The 26,670-nt window shown below is 37.9% G+C and overlaps 1 protein-coding gene across 1 annotated transcript; it reads right to left on the bottom strand.

Moving 5' to 3' along the window:
• Positions 1-4,351: 4,351 nt before the first annotated feature.
• On the bottom strand, positions 4,352-17,085 carry LOC115919171 (deoxyuridine 5'-triphosphate nucleotidohydrolase-like). The gene is made up of 5 exons (XM_030972255.1): positions 16,793-17,085; positions 12,308-12,444; positions 11,607-11,681; positions 8,164-8,234; positions 4,352-6,609 (listed from the first exon to the last, which is right to left on the bottom strand). The coding sequence occupies exons 1-5, from the start codon at positions 17,026-17,028 to the stop codon at positions 6,553-6,555; spliced, it is 576 nt and encodes a 191-aa protein (XP_030828115.1). The 5' UTR covers positions 17,029-17,085; the 3' UTR covers positions 4,352-6,552.
• Between the last annotated feature and the right edge of the window lie 9,585 nt (positions 17,086-26,670).

Below are 26,670 nucleotides of genomic sequence, written 5' to 3'. Positions count from 1 at the left end.
TTCAAGATATTTTGTACCAAAGATGATAACAAATATTAAGTATTTAATGCTGCTTTTGGTGTAATTTTGTGTTCATAATACTAAAATACGTAACGGATGGAACATAAAATAATGATCGAACACCTTGGACTTTCCCTATATTGACTCGCCCCTGTTCTCTCTCATTTCTCTCCATCTTCTCTCTCTCTCTCTCTTTCTCTCTATCACACACACGCACACACTCAAACACATGCAGAAATACCCGCTCGAGTTCAAACCCCCGACCCCCCCCCTCTCTCTCTCTTCCTTCTTGAACGTATCGCTATACTGCAATGAAGATATGAGATGTCACAACAACTAGATACGTGGATTAACTTCTATCTATTCGAATTAATTGACAGCTGAAGAAATAAGCTTTGAATCGCATTGCGCGGAAATAAGTATAGTATTCCCAGAAGTTGACTTTTTTAGTATGAGACCTATAGAGAGCTTGTAAGAGAATTGAAGTGATGGTGCTGATGGAATAATATCCAGGGGCGTATAATATGGATTATGGCGCTCAGGGCAAACGATAATATAGCGCAACCCCGAACCCCCCTCCCTGCCCGAACTTTCTTACCTTTGAGGGAGCAAAACGACCGAGCGGTAAATATTTTGCATTGCAACCATCAAAACGCAATTTCCAATGCATTTTAGCTAGAGGAAGATTCGTAAGGGAGAATTGCAATCGAGCGGTAGAGTTCCGAATGTTCAACATTGATAGTCTCGTAACATCTCCCGAAATAATAATAGTCACCTTTTTATGTAATAAAAAGGTTGTCAGGCTGACCGTAGCTGGCGGGTTGTGCCATGAGCCCTTTGAGTATATCTTTTCCCTTGGAAGCAGTATGCCTGATAAAAGAAGAAAGAACATCTGAAAAAGAAATCCGACGGTACGGGTTGCCAGACGCCCGATAAAGATTGGGGTTAATCGGCATCGACGAGTGTCGGGATTTACGGGATTGTGTAAATAACAAGCATTGCACATGTATACAATATTATACAAGATGTAAGTAAACATTAAATTCAAATTATATGACATTATACAATTGATAAAACAGTTGTCTGACTACAAACATCAATACATTATACAGATAGTTTACATTAGTAAAAAATCTGGAAAATTTATATACAACATTAATCAAAAAATGTATTACGTATACAAATATATAAACAAATATTGATAAATCCAATTCATTCAGGAAACAAAATCCTAAGACTGGTACCTGTGGTTCAGAGTAAAAACAAACAAACACGAATATGAATGGTTTGTACTGTACTGGACCAGGTAGGCTACACCTGTTTCGAGTCCTCTATACGCAATGACGATCCAGCAAAGGGTCAAGCTGTATACTGCGCCCCCGTCCCCTTCAAGCTGAATGCCCTGAGAAAAAAAAAATACTGGTGGCAATATGAATACATCACGCGGGCTGCTAAAGAAAGTTACCCCTATCATCCCCCTCCTATAACTTCCCGTCCCGTTCGTCATCTGGATACATCGCGATTGCACGGATCAAGGTAAGCCTTATTACTGTCTCTTCGTTTCTTTTTAACTCAAAAACTTGAATAAAATTAAAAAAAAATAATGTCAATCAACCCCCCCCCCCGGTTCTTACATATTAAGACATATGTGGGTGTGCCGCTCTAATGGGTCAGTTTTCACAAAATAATCCCTAAACATGGGTCCCATTTTTAACAAAAAGATCCCTAAACATGGGGCCGTTTTTCAAAATTCAAAAAATTGCGAAAAATGGGCATAACTTCCGAGAAAAAAATCCTTCAAAATGACCCCTTCAAAAATGGGTAGGAATTTCGAGGCTTTAGCGGCACACCCCCGTTAAAACCAAATATGAGTACCCCCCCCCCCCCCTTCGGGCAAACAATTAGTGTTTGCCCGAACAGTTAATGTTCCTGAGTTTTTTATTTCCGAAAAATTGTTTGTTCATAACTGGGGATGTAATTATCTCGACTTGTTTGAAGAAGCACGCCGGCTATGCTTGCGTGGGATAGATCAAACTTCATCTGCTATTTTTAGTTAATTTTTGTTTAAAGATGAAGAATCGTAGTCCTACTTTGTTTGTCAATTGATGTTAAAAAACAACAGTTCAGCCAACCAATTAAACATGATTTCCGCTTACAATTTCCGGTGATTCTTCCCACGCACTCTCGTCTCCCTTACTCTGTCCGCCAATCTCCTTTATATGGACGGAGCAAATAAAGCGAATTGTATGACATCTAATAGAGGCCGTTCCAATCATCCTTACGATGTCATTGGCTGGTATATTCGCTGTCTCGGTTAACCTCTTTCCATAATTTCAAACCCATGCTTACCTTTTGTCATTTAGCAAATAATTTTACGATACCAATGAATAATTTGAGATAAAATTTTAATTCAGTTTAGATTGGAATTGAGGTTTTCTGTCATTTTGTGAAATGAAGATGATGAGATGTCGCATCTTGTTCATGGGATTTGTCTTATAACTGACTATTTCTTTCAAGGAATCATATAAAAAGCAAGCTCAGAAATTAATTGAGAAAGTAGGTTTGATTCGTAATCGTTTATTGATAAGCTGATTATTTTAACAGGAAAAATTATGATCTTTACCCCGACGTATCCTAATCTGTCGACCTATTTTTCCCCTTTTTTTTCTCTCTCTCTCTCTTTCGAAGGCGGGTCCTGCAGTTACTTCGCCCCCCCCCCCGCCTCCTATGATCATGATGGTTGTGTTTACTTCACTGTCGCCTAAATCACCCAAAACAATATCATAATCATAACTATTACCAACATTATATAACCATCAACTTTACGATATTTATTACCATCAACTACAGCTATTATCACCATTGATACCAATCACTACCACATTCACATCAGTCGTAATGGTCATCATTTTCACTAATATAATTAATTATACCATTACTATCACCACTTATAAAATGTTACACCATTATTCATCAAAATCCCTAAATTTCCTGCACCAGCATTCTTGAACAAGTACCACAAAGGACAAGTTCCCTGGACACTTGCTTCCAGAAATACACCCCCCCCCCCAAGGAAAACTAACCCCCGTTAATTGGACACTCATCTTGACCACACCCCCCCCCCCCCTAAATCAAGACACAGTTCCCTCATGTCTTTAGTATTCTTCACTTTCTCATTTTAAGTAATGAAGTCTTTATTGATGTACTAATGTCATTGTGTAATCAAATGCATTATCCCTGGTAATCTCTCCGCCATGAACTTCCTCTTGTCACACAGGAGAACCCACTAGAAAATGGCAAAGATTTATTTGGCTGAACAGATTAGCACCAAAAATGTTGTCTCCTCCCCCCCCCCCCCCAAAAAAAAAATAAATAAAATAAAATAAAATAAAATAATTTTTTTTTTTTTAAATGTGGTCATCGCCTTACCTTCTTTTTTTCTTTTTAGAGATTGTAGGACTAATAACTTATATGGGCATGTGATAAATTCCATCACCAATGCAGTATTTTTTTCATTATTATCAATACCATTGTCACAGATATTGTAATCACACTTATCATTAATACCATTATCACAGATATTGTAATCACATTTATCATTTATACCATTATCATAGATATTGTAATCACATTTATCATTCACACCTTTATCACAGATATTGTAATCACATTTATCATTTATACCATTATCACAGATATTGTAATCACATTTATCATTTATACCATTATCACAGATATTGTAATCACATTTATCATTCATACCATTATCACAGAAATTGTAATCACATTTATCATTTATACCATTATCACAGATATTGTAATCACATTTATCATTTATACCATTATCACAGATATTGTAATCACATTTACCATTATCACATATATTGTAATCACCATTATCATTTACACCGTCACATCACCACTTAAACTGTGACTACCATCATCGATATTGCATTCATGTTAATCTTCATGACAAGCAATCGTATCCTTGCTACTGCTATCAACATCATCACAAAAATTACCACAATTCTTACATCATAACCCTCTCCAATTCTACTGCTAACACAACCATCATTTCCACCATACTTTTATGCACCCATCATGTCATCATTATTACCACAATCTTATGTAGTGTAATATACATGTATAATGTACCACATGCAGCTATTGGCTGTAAACACCATCATCACCCATACCACAAATATCAACATAATCAACATTACAATTCACCTCGTAATCAATATTACCAATGCTATCATTACCATCACCATAACTCATACCATACATCACTACAATCACCATTGCAAGTATCTGCTTGACCTCCACAAAATAAAGACATTTTGATACAAAATGAAAGTTGTTTAACTGCTGTTATTTACATACTGAATGAAAAAAATACTGAATACATGTATAGAAACTAAATCATGAGATGCCAAAATTCCGCAATAGTGCACCATGTAATGCCATTCTATGATACCATTCATAGTACTTTTTTCATATCAAGGTTAACAGACTCATATCAACATGATACTAAAACAATAAGGTAAATTTCAATATCAACATTGACCAGTAAATACAGACCTACTTACATAGAGTAATTGCATTCTATGAATATGCATACAAATGCAACTTGATTGCTGCAATACAAGCTAAAAGACATGCCCATTTTGCTGTTTGTTCCAGCAGAAGGGCTGATCCTTTGGTCTATTAGCCTCCTGTTATTTTTTTGTTTAAACTGAAGACAAAAGAAGAATTTATTAATTAAAATAATTGTTCACAATTAAGACGATGCATTGAGTAAAAATTTGTTGTGCAGATGTAATGAAAGGAAGGTCATAAACTTGAATTGCGTATTTATAGCAACGGACGTCCATGCACTTTGTGGCCTTTCTGCCCGGCACACAACAGTGTATACATCCTGGAAGACTTTCACCTCAAGAGGGCAACAAATACAGCGCAGCAGATCTGTTTTTGAGCGAAACACTAAGATATTATCCTTGCAACCATTTATCAGATTTACAATAAATAAAACAAGGCTTTGTCTAGCAAGCGAAATAAACAAATCCTACTGTATTTACATGCAACTATACATTCTTTGATTTATATAACAATGTTTATTAGTATAGATATATTCTCGGCGTTCCTACGCTTTTTAACAGTGCCACCAGTGAATGTCGATGATGATGGTACTGATTGCGGATCAACAGCTGCCACTCATGATCTCGGAACCCTGCATTTTGTAGGGTACTGATGCTGGTTGCCCTTAGGCAATGGTTGGTGTTCGCTTTGGTACCTGCACGAGATGTAAATGTTTTCATCTTTTCTCTGGTGTTTTTCCCTAGGGGTGCATTTAATACAGTACCATGGACCAGAACAAGATGGATTCAACTCACGCTTGGGCTTTGCCGGTCTCTGCCAAAACCACTTACATTGGGATTCAATTTATCTTTGTAGCGCAAGAAGGAAGCAACAGGACATTGTGGACCATTAGTTGGAGTCATGAAACCAACTTGACTTTTCTCTAGTTTAACTGCACTGTTGTTTTTTGTGAATGTATCTTTGAGAGTTATGTAGCATTTTCCCCCCTACCTTACAAATTTCAGAGCTGTCAAGTGTCATTTCGCGCAAATTCTTTCTCCCACATTTGCAAAAATACAATATAACATTAATAAATGCCTTGTCCTGAAGACCTAGTGAATTATCCAAATCAAGCGAACTTTGGATTTTTCCATGTCTTCTTGTGAGATAGCTGGTTTGTGAGTCACATTTCCCTTTCCATTTTGTTTAAGCTGAAAAAAAAATTTCATGCTTAATAATCTCCACATTCTTAGAATTGAGGAAATAACGCTGAAGTCCGAATCTAATAATTAACATTGACTTCTTCCTGTATAGAGAACTGTTGTTCTGTCTAGCACCAGCGTAAAACCTCTGGAGCTATCGAGGTCTGTGTTGATAACTTGCAGGTAGTCTTCAAATATTGTTACAGAGAATTTCATGGAATTTTTGGTGTTCTTGCTGTCAAACACACTGTATGGTATCCGCGCTCGCACAAAGAATATTTTTACATGTAAATCAATGGGGATTGCAGCAAAATTTAACTATGCCACCTGTTACCTGGGAGAACAGGCACCTTTGTCATTTTTTGAAAATTTTGTTTATACATTCATTATGGTTAAACATATATGATATTACTACAAAGAGCACAAAACAACTTAAGCTTTCAAAGTCGTCATTGGCTTTAAGCATGAATAATGGAAGACATTCATTCTTTGAAATTGATAACAATTTTCTTTTTATATAAGTGAGCCTTTGATGTCAGAATTTATCATTTCCAAATGATTATCACCTGACCATAATGGTGTATAAAATTACAGAAAATACATGTAACACTATTCTATGCCGTGGAAATGTGTAGCAAAACGTGCTACCACTCGTTTGGAATCGTTCTGTGGAGTAATGTCCAACATTTCCAGCTTATTGTCTCCTCCAGACTGGTTTCTGGCTTTCATGACATTATACTGCTGAGGTAACTATGTTTGAAGTCAGTGCTAATTAATTTGACCCTGTAGAACCAAAGCCCCCTTCTCCTCGCTTGGTCTCCTCTAAAGTCTGTAAAAATAAAATCAGAAGAAAAGAAAAAGAAGGAAAGTAAATTAGAAAAGAAGAAGATATAACATGGCCTCATGTTGATGAGAAAAGAAACCTTTATCAATTATATTTGAGAAACAACAAGTAAAACTTTAACCTTAAACTCTCAGAAAATCAAAGAATATGAAAAGGAAAAATGAGATCACTACTGTTACTAATTTGTGAAATCTCCACTTGGCAATGCAGTCATAATGTATCACATGAAAGACTATCCTATTTCTTTTAGTACACAAATTATTTTGGTACCTAGTTTTTTAATTTTGTAGGGTACGGTAAACAGATTTTTTTCTTCCTGGAACAGGTAACAATGTGTCGCCCATTTGATTTGTATCGGTAACAAAGATCTGCTCTACATTATATCATAAGCATTTGAAAGGGTCATGTTGGATAATTTTTAGAACACACCATAATGGGAATGTTCTCCATGCATGACATCATATAATACATTATATCTGATGCACTTTGTATAATCGTTTCATCTTAATTTCATGTTGTGACTAGTAACGAGGCTGTTATTAGTGGGGATTGATCACTTAATATTTTGCAGTATTTGTAGCTATAGAGGAATATTACTGATGCTCGTCTTCTTCATATTAATACTGTTTACCATTTTACATAATAGCTGTATTGAAGGTTAAGTTGCTCTACAAATATCACCCAAAAAGCATTTAAATTGACCCATTAACCATATTTCTTACAAACAAGCCCCCGTAGTTCATTTATACCACATCTCACGTTCATATGCGTGAGTGTTTGTGTGTGTATGTAGCCAAAACAAAGTCAGCATCAAAAGAAAAGAGAACTAGATGGAACTTCGACTGCGTGCAGTCGAAACTGATGCCTCCACCATAGAGCAATTTCACAAACTAAAACACAAGCAATCTTTCAAATTTAAGTTAAATTGTAATCCATTAACAGGTTCTCAGAATATCATGATTACTAGCTATTTTTCATATACATGTATGACCCTTTTATGATCTTTGACCTCATGACCCTAAAATCTAATCAGTTCATTGGCTCAGCAAGATAAATACATGTCCCGCGTTTGATGGTAATCTGTCCATCGGTTCCAATGATGTGATCACCAGCTATTTTTGCATACATAATGAGCCCTGTGACCTTTGATCTTTGACCTTGTGACCTCAAAATCTAATCAATTCATTGGCTCTGTAAGATACATACATGACCAAGGCAGGAATCCATCAATCGGTTCTTGAGATAACGCGATCACGAGAACGGGACGTACGGACGGACAACCCGAAAACAAAATACATTACTCTCTCTGGTGGTGATCTTAGAAGCATTATACTAAAAACCAATTTGTCAAGAATAAGGATGAAAATATATGATTTAATATTTATGCATCGTATCCATCCCTAAAATTATAAAAACATGTCTGACCTTTGAATACTGTTTAGTTTTTCATAATAAAAGTTTAGCATTCTAGATATCAATAAACAACAGGTGTTTGCATCAGGCATGCACCCAGTTCAAGAATAGTTGGGGCAATCTTACCTCACGTTCAACTAAGGTAGGCATGAAGATCTTTTCACAGATTAACTGGGCTATCCTGTCTCCTCTCTTCACTGTGGATCGAGAGAAACAAACATTTTAAAGGTGAAATTCAAAGAAAATCACAAATATGTCAACTAATGTATCACTAGAAACTGGTAAGCTAACAAATGGCCATCGTACAAGTTTGAGGTCAGCTACATATCGGGTGATTTATAAAAATAAAAATACAACCACCTCCATAGCAGCTGGGATATACGAGAGATTCGCCAGAAAAATAACGATGTTTTAATGACGTCACAACAGGGACCAATACTGCCCAAGCAGACGACATCCCATAAAGAAGGAACATAATTGCAAAGCTATTATTTGTCAAATTATAATGAGTTTAGTGTATATAAATGTACTGGCACGTCAAACCGATCAAAAGGGGACATGACCCGATTCTGATAACTAAAATCTTTTGATTGTAAATACTCAGGATAGGGGTTAATTAACAATCAAAGAAACCAGCCTTTCAAATTGAAAAGCCCCCGGACTGATATTAAGGACGGCATTTGTTCCCTCTTAAAACGCCGAACATACCGCGGTGTCTGCAGCTGAATATACAATGGCGTCTTATTTTGTTTACAAGCGACAGATTCCTTTATTTTTGTATCGCTGCATTTGTCATCAAAATAAAACCATGCGCGGGGTTTAGAGTGAGGCAATAGATTATACATTTAGCCTGGCGGTGGTGAAGTAAGAGAAAGAACTCAAGAGAAGATGAAAATACAGGCACTGAAAATGTGTGAGATGTCATGGTACATCGTCTGCTTGTGCAAATCATGTCCCTGCTGTGATCTCACACATCTCAGCAGCGTTCGGAGAGCTATTCAGGTGCTATGCCGGGGCTGTATTTAAGCGTTTTGTAATTTATAATAATCATTACTTCGAATGTTTCCATGCATTGAATTTTGATAACCTTGTCGAATCAAAGTTTCAACTTTGCAATAATGAAAATAAAGCTAGATTTAAAATCAATGAATATCTACTTTAAAAGATTATAGAATAGTAATAAACAATGTCAACAAATCTCTTTATAATTGAATTTAATAGGTCATATAGGCAGAAAATCGCAAAGCTTAATATGTAATTAAACAAGGGAAACGCTCTCGGCGGTCTCGCCTGCATAATGCAATACAATATGATAAACCGGAACGTCAATGACGTAGTGCTCATCCGCATCTCGCAACAACAAATATCGTTAATTTTATGTGGTACACTTTTGAACTGGTCAAAAAATAAAAATTTGATGCCCAGGAAGGGACATACCGGTAATTTCATTTCATTTGCACAAAGTACCATAAATAATCAATGGAGCAAAATCTCACAATTCTGTGAAGAAGTTTAGTGTTCCAAATTTAGCTCTACCAGATAAGGCAAACCAAATCAAAATCGGTCAAGAAATGAGGGAAAAGAAGCAATTTTTGTTATTTTTGGAATAAATTTGCATAAATTACCATAATTAATTAATGGAGAACATTTTCGAAATTCTGTGTAGAAGTTTAGTGTACCAAAGTTAGCTCTACCATATAAAGCAAACCAAATCAAAATCGGTCGAGAAATAAAGGAGAAGAAGCCTTTTTTGTGATTTCGAATAAATTTGCATAAATTAGCATAGATAATGAATTTCACGATTCTGTGTAGAAATTTTAAATCCCCCTCCTAGCCCTATCATATGAAACAATCAGAATCAATAAATGAAATGAAAAATAACGAAGAAGCATTTTGAATATCTTGATGTTGATGCCACAATAAAGTCTAAGTTTGTTGACCTTAAATGACCTTTTACCTTAACTTAGTGACCTGAAATTCTGCTCACATGATTGGGGAGACTTGATAACCCTATAGTCCAAATTTCATTGACTAAGAACTTATACTTTCAAAATTATATCAAAAATTCAAAAACTTAACCTTACGTAAAGTTTTCGATGATGATGCTACAACATAGTCCAAGTCTGTTGACCTGAATGACCTTTGATCTTGACTTTGTGATCTGAAATTCTACTCACATGATTGGGGATACTTGATTACCCTATAGTCAAGTTTCATTGACTAAGAACTTATACTTTAAAAATTATATCAAAAATTCAAAAACTTAACCTTACGTTAAGTTTTTGATGTTGACGCCGCCGCCAACGCCGCCGCCGTCACCGGAAAAGCGGCACCTATGTCTCGCTTTTTGCTACGCAGGGGAGACAAAAAGGGGGATTTCAGGGAAAATATTGATAGAAATTTGAAATTTTTAAAAGAGATATACAAAATAATGCATGGCCTAGATGAACTGGATCTAGCACACTTCTTTGACCATCCAACTGATAATAGAACCCGTGGCCATCGATACAAGATCGTTAAGAAGAAAGTCTACTCGAAGCTTAGACATGGATCATTTTCACAGAGATGTAACAATGAATGGAACAACCTCTCCTCTGTAGTTGTGGAGAGCAAGTCACTAAACAGCTTTAAATCCAATTGTTGAAATTTTGGTCGTCAAGAAAAGATCAATTTGACCCAGAGGAGTCCTTCGCTTGTCCATGTTCGTCAATTGCTGTATAGCGCCACTAAATATGTGCCAAAATATGGATTCTTCATCCGAATGTCAACGAGAGGCAAATAATTTTTAACTTTAAATGCCTACTTTCAAGGTATATTTCTCAGGTATAAGAGACAATCGATTTACCGATGTCAGTTTATAAGGTGATCTACATTTAAAATGTGACTGCGAGATGTGCAAAATTATTTAAAAAAAAAGATATTATGTACAGTAGTCTTGAAAAAGACTGTGGGAGAGGCTCGACGTTTCGAACAGGTTGACTATCCGTCGTCGAGCCACTCACGCCACTCTCCTCTCCAAGCACTATAGTTCTCCTTAGAACTATAAGCTAAGAAAGATAACCAACAGTCTTTTTCAAGACTACCCCAACAGTCCTTTTCAGGACTACACACCCTCAAGAAAGATTACTGAGTCCTTTTCAGGACTCCTCAATCTTCCCTCTCTCTCACATGGTGCACCCGCAAGACTACTGTATATTTACAGCACGATGTAGGCCGATACTTACATGCAGCATCTAAGATATTATGTGTTTTATAGAAACTCAAAGTGCATCTTTATTTGTTATTCACTCACATTCAACTTACATCACATGTTAAATACAAGTAGAATTCTTGGAACAATATCAGCGTGAGAAAAAAAGAATTTTCAGTGATGTACTGATGTTTCTACAAATCCTCACATCTTTACCAACACAAGAGTGATTTATATATCAAACTCAAATGGCATGATGCTGCCATAAGATCTTCACAAAGTGCAGTTTTAGTTTAGAAGTCACAAAAAAAAACAAATCTTTACTGAACACATTTATTTCAAATGAACTATCATTACAAAAAATATTCAAGGAACAAACCTTCAAAGTTAGTATCTGAGAAGTTGAAAAGTAGAACAAATACCTCTCCTCTGTAGTCCCTGTCAATAACACCAGCTGTTGAAGACAGACATAGAAAAATTGAGATTAGATGAACACGCAACATATTTTTAAAAATAATATTTTATCAGATCTTGATATTCTTCTTCTAAAACTTTCTAAATTTGGCAGATGTTTAACATAATTGTAATTGTTTGCTTTGCTTGAGATATTAGTGCTTAATATTAATGACTCAATATGACAACCAGACTAATTGTATTACCACTGTAATCAACACTTTAATTGGAATAACAAGCCAAATTTTGCAAGAATAGTAGTGGTATTATACAAGTGCAACAAATAGTTGAAATTAGACATGCTCTGTGTATTGTTTTTTTGATCGCATTCTGCTTTTGAAAAAAAAAGAAGACAATCTTAACCCTCATGACACTAAATTTTACAGATGCCAACAAATTTGATTTAAATTAATCTTGCTGGGCAGTTGTGGATTTTTTCTATCATGACACCAAAACTTTGAAAAAAACTGAATTTCAAGAAGAAAGTGCAGCTTTTTCAGATCCATCACTATGTCATTCAATATTATCAGAATTCTGGAGCTTCAAATCACCCAAATGTTACTGAAAGCATAAAAGAATCTGCCAAAATGGATTAAATATCTTTATGAGTGAAATGAAGAAAAATACCTCCGACATCGATGAACTTCTTTAATGCTAACCCTGATCTTGGAGCTACCCTACCATAGCAACCTTCAGGAAGAGCGATTTGGAGGTCGGTAGGAACTAAGGTTTTATCCTTGGCTGGTACAACCATGTCCTTATTACTGGAAAGGAGAAATAGAAACGGTGGATGAAGAGTTGAGGGAGTCAAATATGAACTCATTGATAAAATCAGAAGTCCAACTACATGAAGCAAGTACGTTAATTTGACTCGCATTATGAACACTTGAACAGTCATTTATAAAGTCATTAAGATGGCAATGCTATATCTAAACTTTTACTTAAACACAGCCATCTAGAAACTGTGAGTAAGAACAAATTTTTGTATAGCTCTTAAAAAATTAAAAAAACTTGGGGCATTATGTTTTCGGGTTGTCCGTCCCGTTCTTGCGATCGCTTTATCTCAAGAACCGATGGACGAATTCCTGCCTAACTTGAACAATGTATGTATCTGGCAGAGCAAATGAGCTGATTAGATTTTGGGGTCAGGGGGTCGTCAAAGGTCAAAGGGCTCATTATGTATGCAAAAATAGCTTGTGATCACGTAATCTCAAGAACCGACTGATGGATTCCTGCCAAACTTAGGTCATGTATGTATCTAGCAGAGCTAATTAACCGATTAGATTTTGGGGTCACAAGGTCAAAGGTCAAAGGGCTCATTATGTATGCAAAAATAGCTTGTGCTCACGTTATCTCAAGAACCACTGGATGGATTTCTGCCAAACTTTAGTCATGTATGTATCTTGCAGAGCCAATGATCTGATTAGATTTGAGGGTCAAAAGTCAAAGGTCACAGGGCTCATTACATATGCAAAAATAGCTTATGATCACATAATTAAACCGATGAACAGATTACCATCAAAACATGTATTTATCTTGCAAAGCAAATGAATTGAGTAGATTGTGGGGTCATGAGGTCAAAGGTCAGGGGGCTCATTATGTATGCAAAAATAGTTTGTGAACGCCTTCTTATTACAACTGACGGATAGATTACTATCAAACTCAAGACATGTATGTATCTTGCAGAGCCACCATTGACCTGATTCGATTTTAGGGTCTTAAGATCAAAGACCAAAGGGTCATACATGTATATAAAAAATAACTTGTAATCGCAATAATCTGCGAACTTGTTAATGAATTACAATCAAACTTGAATTTGAAAAATTGCTCTATGGCGGAGGCATAATTTTCGACTGCGTGCAGTCAAACATCCATCTAGTTCTAAATCAAACCATGGGCATAGTTTAATTTAAACATGATTTAGAAAAACCAGGGACAAAGTTTTTGCTAAATTGTGGTGAAAATTGAACTACATTGTAGCTGCGGTTCAGGTGAAAAGGGTACCATTTTTGTACGGGGATGGTGGACAAATGCCAGTTTACTAAAACTAAAGAATCTAGAAAATGACTGTGAATCTAGTATAAAAGTCATACCGGTAGTCATTGTTTAAGTTTGTTTTTGTTTTGTTTTGGGGTCTTCTTCTGTCCTGACGTGTCTGATGCCGTTTTATGAACTAATGCTTGTACTACGTGTTTGAGTACACTTCTACCTAAAGCTGAGAACAGTAGCGATGGCTCAAATGATTAAAGAGAGCTACGTCTTAAAGGAATCCTCACCCCAAAGAATAAGTGTAGGTATTCTGAAAAATGAGATGTATTTCTACCCTTTGATGTACAAAATTACTTACGAAAATGTACAAGAGATATACATATATTAATGAAGATATTTTTGGCATGATGTGATGCATTTTTGCATGACATGGGCGCAGACATTTTCTTGAAAATGTGACATACCAGTAGGCCTACATGTACCAGTTATAGTATCATGCACTCAGCTTTAGTTGGAAAGACTTTTAAAATCAGTAACGAAACCTTTACTTTTCAATGAGGAAAAATCATAGCTGAGAAGATAGAATTATTTTTGGTGAAGAATTTATATAACAGGCAAACAATTTAACTAATCTATTTGAAAATACTATAAACTGTTGACAAATGTATTTCCTTTAATTTATGAGAAACCTTCACTCCAGATGAGCACCAACGTCAGAGATGCCAAGTTCAAAGATCAGCTTCGCGTGATATTTTTATGACTCAGCGCGTGAGGATATAGCGTACGTATCGCATATAAACCGTACATTTCGAAATCGCGCAAGCACATGAAGCAACGGGATAGACCAAAAGCTTCAGTCTCTCTATATCGTTGATTGTTCCACTAAACCTCTGATTATAGAGACTGAAGTTCGTCTGGACCGCGATGAATGAGATATGCAACGAGATTTTCACTCTTTACATCCTCATAAATGCTGCAATATTACAATAATTAGAGTATATTAAAAAATTAAAAATAACATATATATATAGCTTATTTGACTAACGATAGCTTGCTCATTTAGATCCTAAATCTATGATTATTAATCCGAGAAAGTGTCGTAGTCAACATGATTCGTTGTCAGCCATCTTGGTTTTAGTTGATGAATATTCATTTTTTCTTTTCGAACGTCCAATAGCTACCGTAGCTACGCATTAGTCAGCCCAGCTTGACCAACGAAACGAGTGCTCTGATTGGCCATTGGCTATGTTTTGGTAGGTTGACCCGGAAATATATCGGCCGCCGGGTCATGTCATAACTAGTTCGAGTGCATGAACGTACTATTTCATGGTTCTGAACAAAAATTGGATAACTCATACATGTAAGTCCGTAAATTTCGCATTTTATAATACATGTAGGTTATCAATATTTAATTACTCCAGATAGGAGTACCTTATACAAAATTCATAGTATTTTCTATCTGTTTCATAGATCAGAAAATTAGATCTAAATAAAGAAAATCGGGGGAGAAAATGTCGGGGAGCCAAAATTACAAAAAGATGTTCAGAATTGCTCTAGATTACCCCCACGTTGCGAGACCTTACCGTCTGTATTGGGGAATGTCGGGGAATGTCAGGGAATGTCAGTTTTATTAAAGAAATGACCCATATCAGACGGTTATTTCTGTCTAGCTACGTGCATGCGATATACGTTCATGAACCCAAGCGAGGTGCTAGCCGAGGCCTTGAGGCGGTCGGCCAGTACGTAGTCTAGCAATTACTAATTTTTTTCTCCCCAGTCTGGCCCTGATGCATGACAAAAATCCAGTTTGGCCCTGATGCATGACAGTGTTTTGGGCCCTCGATATGGGTGACACTTGGTAGCTCTGCAACGTACTTATGCAAACTGCTATCTGGCGATTGCAGTACAAAGGATAATTGCATTTGAATGTAAGTAGAACTGCAAAATAGAGAGCAAGACGCCCTCTCACACCAAGCCTGGCGGAAATCATCGCAATCAATGGATAGATCTAACAAACTCAACAACAACAACACAAAATGCTTGATCACCACACACACCAGGCCAGGAAAGGAAGCATTCAAAAATTCGAATAAATTTACATGATAAACAACTTCACAAAGTATTAGTACTAGATCTAGATCTAGACTAGATCTTTAGGCTACCGTATACTGTATAGATCTAGGTCTAGATATGACCCAGCAAGCAAGATACAGATGTAAAATGACTATGGTGCAAGACCCGGAAGCTGGGACATCCCCCCCCCCCCTTGAAGTTAGACCTGGATTGAAGCTTGGCAGCTGGAGACGGCTTTCTTCCAGAAGCTTTGGTATTCAAGGTATTCAAGGTATTCTACTCAAGACTACGTCACATTAATCAAGAAAATGTCGTACTAAGAAACTTTTAATTATTCTTGCATTAGACTAGTCTAGATCTACTTTACTAGTACTACTAGACCCATACCTGCCAACCTGAGACAAGAGAAATTAGGAGTAAATTTTTCTGGATGGACTACGAGGTCGCGAACCACCGAAGGATTGGGGTAGTAGCCCGTAGATTGGGGGGGGGGGGGTACACAGGGGGTGACTGTGGAACTAACGATCACGTTCGGGCTGCGCTGTGTACATCTTCTATGAGCACGAGCGCGGATGTCGGCGTGATCTGGTTATCACTGCTGTGTTATGCTTTAGTCTTATACATATACATACATATTGGTATTTATTGAGCGCCTTTACATGAACATGCTCAAGACGCTTTACATTTCAAAATACAAACATAATAGGTCTAGTTGTATACTCTCCAAGTGCATTACACTCTAAAAAAAAAAAAAAAAAAAAAAAAAAAAAAAAAAAAAAAAATCGGAGTTTTGAGGCATGCACTCGGAATTCGGAGTTGGTATGTAAAAAGCGGAGAAACTCCGCCTAAATCGGGGTGGTTGGCAGGTATGCTAGACCCTAGACCTAGGCCAAGTTTATACCTCACTCATACACTTTCTTTGCAGGGGAATTGGAATATTGTATTGTAGAATAGGCCTATAATAAATCTCTCAGTCTAACTAAGCTCATTCATTTCTTGGGGTGAGGTTTCCTTTTAACTAATCTTACTCAGTCAGTGAGTCAATCTTACCTGAACAAGTCGAAACCCGCCGCATGATCAGAGCCTCGAACAGGAGCGAAGGCATCGTTAAGTCTTTTAAATTGCAAAACGGGTTCCACTACAGCATCACCCATGCCGTTTACCTCCATTTTTTGCCTCTTGGCAGGGGATTCGACACCAGGAGTCATGTCGCAAAAAGGTTGACAAACAGAAGGGTGCAAAAGTAAACGGCTTCGACAAAGGACAGAGAACGTCTTTCTCAGCATAGCAGACCGTTGAGAACTAGAGTCTAGGCACGAACCTTCGTTTGTTATGTATTCAACTGGCCTGGCGCGCAATCCCACAAACGCGGGAAACCAACTGGTTGTTGTTGTTTCGCCAGGCTGTGTGTGAGGGCGTCTTGCTCTCACTTCTGCTGCTCTACGTTTCTGTGATTCTGATACTTGCCACGGTGTGTGAGATAAAGATTTATCTTGGCCTTTGTTATTGGCTAAGTGCAAGATTGAAGATTATGGGGGGTTAATGTGCTCGTTACTCATTATTTTTTAGTCATTTATTGTCAGAGCTGATTGGAATTAATATCATGAAGTTTCGGTGTCAATTTATAGGGTTAATGATAAATAATGTGTTTTATGTTTAATAGTATGCGCATTTAATAATCGGCTGCCATCATTTATTCAGGCTTTCGTATGTCCATCATCTCCTCCGCCACTCTGTTACTTTTTTGGAAAATAAAAAAAATCCTGAAAAGCACAAGAATGATAACAACACAATGCTATAATACACTTTATAATTCTCGATATCTTCCAGTACCTAATTAAAGGCTAAACTGATTTCGCAGTTTTCTTCTTTTCCAAGTAGATTCTTTAGGTTAGGAATCGTCACATGAAGTCTGCGATACATACGATTCCTCCGTCACTCTGTTATTTTTATGGAGAAAAAAAAATCCTGAAAAGCACAGTACCTTTTATAAAGGCTAAACTGATTGAGCAGTTTTCTTCTTTTCCAAGTAGATTTTTTTTAAGGTTAGGATTCGTTACATATGAAGTCTGCAATACATATCCTGAAAAGCACACCTTTTATAAAGGCTAAAATGATTGAGCAGTTTTCTTCTTTTCCAAGTAGATTTTTTAGGTTAGGAGTCGTCACATGAAGTCTGCGATACATACGATTCCTCCGTCACTCTGTTACTGGTATGGATATCCGGATAGCTTGGTGTTGGGGATTCCCCTTCCCTACATGCCTGTGCATGCTATGATACACAGCGCTTGTGCCTCCTACCTTGCTTTTCATACCCGCTTGCGCATGTTACCTCAATACAGGGTGGAATACATGATGAAGACTTAGGGTTTATATCAGCATCAAATGACATTTTCATCAAACGTGTCCTTGTTTTATATTCCCCTACTAATAACTATAATGCATGCAGACATTTCAGAACCACTAGTAAGTCTAAAATTTGATGGGTACGTACACGTATAGGCCCTACACATACGCTGGCTATAACAATATAGAACGCAAAGCTGTAGGCCAATATAAAAAGAGTTAGATGTTTGTGGGGGGGGGGGGCACATACTGTACATGTAAGGCCTAAAATAAAAACTTGTTGTATTGCCCTTTGCGACCGACCCCAAAATCTGAAAATCTACGGTCGGCCAGTTTAAAAAAGTTTTTTTTTAACCATTTTTTAGATTTGTTTAAATTAATGAATAAAAAAATATGTATTTCGTTTGTTTAAATGGGATATAAATGCATCCAATTAAATTATTCAAAAGTTCTCACTCGTGCAAACCATGGATAATTATGAGGTGAAAATATATCAATGGAATGATGACGCTGAAACACAAAGCATTAAAAGCTGAGAAATATCAGCCAAAAGAGGGCAGGAAAAAAACGGAAAACCCCAAAACATTCAAATTTGAAAAAGTTCGGCCCAAAGAGGCCACACAAAAAAAGGTATATAAAAAAAAAAAAAAAAAAAATCCGACCGACCGATCCATGTTTTGGCACCCAAAGGCCAATACAAGTTCTAATTTTAGGCCTTATCGATCGACGTCCTGGGGAGGGGTTTAAAAAAGTTCAACCGATCTTGGATTTTTTTTATTTTTTTTTTTTTTTTTTTTTTTTGGGGGGGGGGGGGGGGCACGTGCCCCCTCCCCGTCTCCCGTCCCCCGTGGCTACGTGCCTGTATGTAAACTATGGCGTATGGTATAAGGATTGATATACGAAAATGTTTGCAAAACAGAATGAAATATGTATATGAATGGAAATACATTTCAAATAAAATAATCAATTTGTCAGAAATATTTTCCCCATACGTTGCGATCAGCGCATTAGTTCTCTTCTCACTTTTCCTCCCCCTTCTTCTTCTTTTCCTTCTTCCTCCCCTTCCTCCTCTTCCCCTCCTCCTCCTCCTTCATCTTCTTCATCATCTTCTTCGATCTTCATCATGTTCACATTATCTTCTTCTTCTGTGCTTTTTTACAGACCACCTCTTTTCCACATTTTCAATGTATTTATCCCAGGTATTTACAACTTTCTTGTTATTGTTCATCAATTTATTCTTGTTGACGATGAACTTGTTGTTGTTCAGGAATGAATTGTTTTCATGTCAGTGGAATTGAGAAATAAATAAATCTTCAATCTTCTTCTTCTTCTTCTTCTTCTTCTTCTTCTTCTTTTACACCTGAAATACGAGAATCGAAGGACCCAGCCTAGGTTCGTCGGCGAGAAGAATCGGCCCGGCGGCGTTATTTTTTTATGCGGCACAGATTGGGGCATGGTACGTGTTGAGCCTATGGGAAGTACGTTCTTTCCCTTCTGAATAATGTCTGCACGTACGTGAGACTAGGCATGTTCGCTAGCGCATTAGCGCTGCGAAGAAGTTTGAATATCCATCGCGAACTATTGTGTTTAGATAACATTCCTCTTCGTTTAAGTTAATTAAGTTTTATTGACTAATAATTTTATTGTGATGTTCTCCTTGTTGACGTGCTGCCTCCTCTTCAGATTTTCAATTGCATTTTAATTGTTGATGTCAGGCGCGGATCCAGGATTTTCCAATAGGGGGGGCCGGAAATTTGAAAATTGCGCAGACCGTTTTTCAACTCAACATACCAAAACTGACAATGTCATATTAGAAGCACCATATGTAATTTTTTTGACATTTTCATCGGGGGGGGGGGGGGGGCTGAAGCCTCTCGCCCGAAAAGTAATTTTCTAGTTTCACAATTTGGCTAGTGAGCGAAGCGAGCGAGCAAAAATTTGAGGATAATATGTATTTTGTGAAAGTGTTATTTATTAGCAAAATATACGAGAAAAGATATAACAAATTCATATTCGGGCAGCTCGCTGTTCCCCTCCCCCTCCCCCCCCCCCCCATTACGTGCGAAGCGCGGAAGTTTTGACCTTTCATTAATTGATATAAATTATTAGAGAAAGAAGACGATTTGTTGTACCATTCTCGACTCCTATTCCTTTTGTCTGAATTCAGTTTTCCCCCTCCCGCGCGAAGCATTGACCTTTCATAGTTTAATGAAATTATTAGAGAAAGAAGATAATTCGTTGTTCCATTCTCGACCCTCAATCTTTCTCTGAATTCAGATTCCCCCCTCCAGCGCAAAGCGCAGAAGCTTAACGTTTCATTAAATTATTAGAGAAAGAAGACCGTTCTCGACTCTTAATCCTTGTCTGAATTGAGTTCCCCCCCCCCCCCCGTTGTACCGTTCTCGATTCTTAATCATTGTCTGAATTCAGTTTCCATACCCCCCCCCCCCCCGCGCGCGAAGCGCGGAAGCTTTGACGTTTCATTAAATCATTAGAGAAAGAGTACCGTTCTCGACTCTTAATCCTTGTCTGAATTGAGTTCCCCCCCCCCCCCCTCCAGCGCGAAGCGCGGAAGCTTTGACGTTTCATTAAATTATTAGAGAAAGAAGACGATTCGTTGTACCGTTCTCGATTCTTAATCATTGTCTGAATTCGGTTTCCATACCCCCTCCCGCGCGAAGCGCGGAAGCTTTAACGTTTCATTAAATCATTAGAGAAAGAGTACCGTTCTCGACTCTTAATCCTTGTCTGAATTGAGCTCCCCCCCCCCCCTCTCCCGCGCGAAGCGCGGAAGCTTTTACATTTAATTAAATTATTAGAGAAAGAAGACGATTCGTTGTACCGTTCTCGGTTGTTAATCATTGTCTGAATTCAGTTTCCCCCCTTCCGCGCTTCGAAGCTTTGACGTTTCATTGAATTATTAGCAGCGCTCAAAATGCACGGGGGCGATGGGCGATTCGCCCCTGTGAGCTCCATAATCGCCCCCGTCAGGTTGCCCACGGGGGCGATTGCAAAATAAAAAATCGCCCCCGTGGAATTATAAAAAAAAGATTATCTTTTCTTATATAACTTTAACACAATATTGAGTATCAATTTTCAAACCTTAAACCAATGAAATGGAACTTAGATGGCGCTTTCTCTCCCATCTCTATGAGTATTACCGATACAAACAACGGAAGCTCGCAGTGCACAGCTAATGCGGCCGTCATACTGCGCCGGTAGTACGTACCGGTGTGCACGCTGACGCCCAATATCTGCTGGAGCTGGAGACGATCGCGCAAGGACTGAAACATGGAGAAGTTTTTCGTCGTGAAAAGTGTGAATCCTCTGAAATCTGGTTGTTCTAAAAGACCAGCAAATAATGTAACTCGACCAATAAATCAATATTGAGAAGAAGATCAGCAAAGATGTTGCAGGGGTGGATCTATGCGGTTTAGGGGGTTTAATCCCCCGATCCCCCTTGGGCTGCCAAGTGAAAATGTGATGTGCATAGAAAAATGCTCTCATGTGTCCAGACCTACACAGTAGTAGTAGATTTCAGTAGATGCCAGGAAAACATCACTAACGGGGGTTCAAAATAGCACCAAAAAATCGCCTCGCCGCTTCGCGGCTCGTGGACGATGCTCCACATCGTATTTGGTTTACCCCCCCCCCACCCTTAGCAAAAAGCTAGATCCGCCCCTGTGTTTTGGAAGGATATGGTAAAGACTAAAAGTAAAGAAAGAATGTAAATACGATTGCTCCGAATAATGAAGAGGACATTATGTGCAAAACGGGAAGAAATGGAGAGAATGTCATCACGGGCAGGCGCGGATCCAGGATTTCTTAGGGGGGGGGGGGGCAAATTTGAAATTATGTGAGCCAAATATTGGTACGTAATGGTGACCGGCATTGACGTAATGGGGGGGAGGGTGCAGGGAGGGGCGATTTTCCCACTCCCTCCTCCGCAAAGCGCCGAAGCTTTGACGTTTCATTAAATCATTAGTGAAAGAAGGCGATTCGTTGCCCGTTCTCGAAAATAATCCTCGTCTGAATTGAGTTTACCCCCCCCCCCCTCTTGCACGAAGCGCGGAAGCTTTGACGTTTCATTACAGTATTAGATAAAGAAGACGATTCGTTGTACCGTTCTCGAAAATAATCCTCGTCTGAATTCAGTTTACCCCCTGCCGCGCGAAGCGCGGAAGTTTTTACGTTTCATTAAATCATTAGAGAAAGAAGGCGATTCGTTGCCCATTCTCGACTCATAGACTTCGTCCGAATTCAGTTTCCCCCTCGAGGGCGATATGCGGAAGCTTTGACGTTCCATTGAATTATTAGAGAAATAAGACGTTTCGTTGTACCGTTCTCGAAAATAAAACTCGTCTGAATTCATTTTACCCCCCCCCCCGTCCGCGCAAAGCGCGGAAGCTTTGACATTTCATTAAATCATTAGAGAAAGAAGACGATTCGTTGTACCGTTCTCGACTCTTAATCCTTGTCTGAAGCCAGCCCCACCCCCCTCCTCTTGCACGAAGCGCGGAAGCTTTGACGTTACATTAAAGTATTAGAGAAAGAAGACGATTCGTTGTACCATTCTCGATTCTTAATTCTTGTCTGAATTCGGTTCCACCCCCCCCCCTCCCGCTCGAAGCGAAAGCTTTGACGTTTCATTAAAATTATTAAAGAAAGAAGACGATTCGCTGTACCGTTCTCGACTCGGCTCAAGGGTTTTAGGCACTAAATTACGGACAGCTGGGTATCAAGAGGCCCGACTAAGGGCCCTCGGTTGGGTCCAGGGCCAGAGCCCCGGAAGCTCAGGGATTTTAGGCGTTTAGTTACGGTTAATACCTTATTTTGTTGTGACACTGGCAGTTAACTATTTTTTCTTACTTGCTCTCTTTCTTTCCATTTCTCTTTATATACTATTTCAAAAAAAGTGGAGGGGGGGGGGGAGGGACCTCAAGGCTCCCGATCCCCGCCGTTCCGTGGGCCCTGACGTGTAGGCCCCTAGGCATCTCAAGAAGCATATTTCTTGCCTGGCTGTAAATTAAGGAATGTGTCATTTTACAACAAACGCATAAAAAAGTATAATTTACTAAAAAATCTCGGAAAATTATGTCATTTCAGTATTATGTGTAAACCACCGTTATGGAATTAGAAATAAACCACGTTTGAATTTTATTTTCCCCGAGCCCCCTCCCCAATTAGTACGCCAGTGCCCCCCCCCCCCCCTGATTTACACTTTGTTGGCAAGTGATCTCCCCTACGTTTTTTCTTTCTCTTTTTTTTTCTTTCCCTTTCTCTCCTCTTTCCCTTTCCTTTCCCTTCCTTCTCTCTCTCTTTTAGGTTTTCTATCTCCCCTTCTTTTCACCCTTTTTTTCTTCTTCCTCTCTTTTGGTTCCTTTTAGCTCTCATTTTTTCATTTTCCTTCCTTCTCTCTTTTTTTTTAGCGGGGGCGGGGGGAGGCAAAGGCCTTTTGCCCCACCCCCATCCCGATCCGCAACTTGTTGGCGGGAAAATTGCAACTGATATCCCCTTTCTTTTATTTACTTCTTTCTCAATTTTCCTTCCCTTTATTTCCTCTTTAGTGACTGGTCCCTCAGAAACTAGTGCTAAGCCAGTCACAGAGAATTCATGATTTCAACTGATGCCTGTCAGTGCATTGTAAATTTGATTTTTCTTCAAATTTCATTTAAAAATCTTTTCATATTGAGAAATATGGTGCATTGGCGTATGGGCTATGGTTGGAGCGTTGGATGCGTTGAACAGCGTTGGTGTATTTTGAGGATTTATCATATTCATATTCTGAATATTTTCAGCGAATTGGATAATATTGAAAAGGATGCAATTCATAGTTGTACTCGATAATTCTCACTTAACATATTCTCTCTCTCTCTCTCTCTCTCTCTTCCTGTCTTGCATAAAGAAAATATGAAAATAATATTTTGCCTTGATTAAGAAAAATTGAAATTTTATCAGTATTAAACAGGGAGAAGGAAAGGGGAGGAAATTAATCAAAACAAACATTGAAGAATGCAATTCAGTGTTCTTTCGTGATTCATAAGAATGAAAGTACATTAAAAGGTGAAATAATAAATTGAAGAGCGATGATAAATCAATTCTTTGACGTTGATTGATTGAATAAAAAATAATGAAACAATATGGTCTGAAGGTCATATATCTTCGAATATTAGAAAGTTTCATCCACCATCGTGTTGTTGAACACTATTTGCAATTTAATTTTAATGCGGTGACTTGTCGGTTACGAGCAGAAGGTCATTTCAGGCTTCTATATTCTATAATACTATCAACAGATATCTGGATAGAGACACCTCGTCACATCAAGCTACGAGAAAGTATATCATCATCTTACAGAATTCTACTCGAACACCGCATCGAAATTCTTTTCACCCTTTTTTTTCTTCTTCCTCTTTTTTGGTCCCTTTTAGCTCTCCTCTTTTTCCTTTTCCTTCCTTCTCTCTCTCTCTCTCTTTTTTTAGCGGGGGCGGGGAGAGGCAAAGGCCTTTTGCCCCACCCCCATCCCGATCCGCAACTTGTTGGCGGGAAAATTGCAACTGATATCCCCTTTCTTTTATTTACTTCTTTCTCAATTTTCCTTCCCTTTATTTCCTCTTTAGTGACTGGAACCCTCAGAAACTAGTGCTAAGCGAGTCACAGAGAATTCATGATTTCAACTGATGCCTGTCAGTGCATTGTAAATTTGATTTTTCTTCAAATTTCATTTAAAAATCTTTTCATATTGAGAAATATGGTGCATTGTATGGGCTATGGTTGGAGCGTTGGATGCGTTGAACAGCGTTGGTGTATTTTGAGGATTTATCATATTCATATTCTGAATATTTTCAGCGAATTGGATAATATTGAAAAGGATGCAATTCATAGTTGTACTCGATAATTCTCACTTAACATATTCTCTCTCTCTCTCTCTCTCTCTCTCTTCCTGTCTTGCATAAAGAAAATATGAAAATAATATTTTGCCTTGATTAAGAAAAATTGAAATTTTATCAGTATTAAACAGGGAGAAGGAAAGGGGAGGAAATTAATCAAAACAAACATTGAAGAATGCAATTCAGTGTTCTTTCGTGATTCATAAGAATGAAAGTACATTAAAAGGTGAAATAATAAATTGAAGAGCGATGATAAATCAATTCTTTGACGTTGATTGATTGAATAAAAAATAATGAAACAATATGGTCTGAAGGTCATATATCTTCGAATATTAGAAAGTTTCATCCACCATCGTGTTGTTGAACACTATTTGCAATTTAATTTTAATGCGGTGACTTGTCGGTTACGAGCAGAAGGTCATTTCAGGCTTCTATATTCTATAATACTATCAACAGATATCTGGATAGAGACACCTCGTCACATCAAGCTACGAGAAAGTATATCATCATCTTACAGAATTCTACTCGAACACCGCATCGAAATTCTTTTCACCCTTTTTTTTCTTCTTCCTCTTTTTTGGTCCCTTTTAGCTCTCCTCTTTTTCCTTTTCCTTCCTTCTCTCTCTCTCTCTCTTTTTTTAGCGGGGGCGGGGAGAGGCAAAGGCCTTTTGCCCCACCCCCATCCCGATCCGCAACTTGTTGGCGGGAAAATTGCAACTGATATCCCCTTTCTTTTATTTACTTCTTTCTCAATTTTCCTTCCCTTTATTTCCTCTTTAGTGACTGGAACCCTCAGAAACTAGTGCTAAGCGAGTCACAGAGAATTCATGATTTCAACTGATGCCTGTCAGTGCATTGTAAATTTGATTTTTCTTCAAATTTCATTTAAAAATCTTTTCATATTGAGAAATATGGTGCATTGTATGGGCTATGGTTGGAGCGTTGGATGCGTTGAACAGCGTTGGTGTATTTTGAGGATTTATCATATTCATATTCTGAATATTTTCAGCGAATTGGATAATATTGAAAAGGATGCAATTCATAGTTGTACTCGATAATTCTCACTTAACATATTCTCTCTCTCTCTCTCTCTCTCTCTCTTCCTGTCTTGCATAAAGAAAATATGAAAATAATATTTTGCCTTGATTAAGAAAAATTGAAATTTTATCAGTATTAAACAGGGAGAAGGAAAGGGGAGGAAATTAATCAAAACAAACATTGAAGAATGCAATTCAGTGTTCTTTCGTGATTCATAAGAATGAAAGTACATTAAAAGGTGAAATAATAAATTGAAGAGCGATGATAAATCAATTCTTTGACGTTGATTGATTGAATAAAAAATAATGAAACAATATGGTCTGAAGGTCATATATCTTCGAATATTAGAAAGTTTCATCCACCATCGTGTTGTTGAACACTATTTGCAATTTAATTTTAATGCGGTGACTTGTCGGTTACGAGCAGAAGGTCATTTCAGGCTTCTATATTCTATAATACTATCAACAGATATCTGGATAGAGACACCTCGTCACATCAAGCTACGAGAAAGTATATCATCATCTTACAGAATTCTACTCGAACACCGCATCGAAATTCTTTTCACCCTTTTTTTTCTTCTTCCTCTTTTTTGGTCCCTTTTAGCTCTCCTCTTTTTCCTTTTCCTTCCTTCTCTCTCTCTCTCTCTTTTTTTAGCGG

This window comes from Strongylocentrotus purpuratus, unplaced genomic scaffold (genome assembly GCF_000002235.5).
Source record: "Strongylocentrotus purpuratus isolate Spur 01 unplaced genomic scaffold, Spur_5.0 spur5_scaffold_6, whole genome shotgun sequence".
In the NCBI taxonomy this organism is placed as follows: domain Eukaryota; kingdom Metazoa; phylum Echinodermata; class Echinoidea; order Camarodonta; family Strongylocentrotidae; genus Strongylocentrotus; species Strongylocentrotus purpuratus.
Note: the sequence above shows the minus strand (reverse complement) of the source record. Positions and strands in the feature narration are given on the sequence as shown.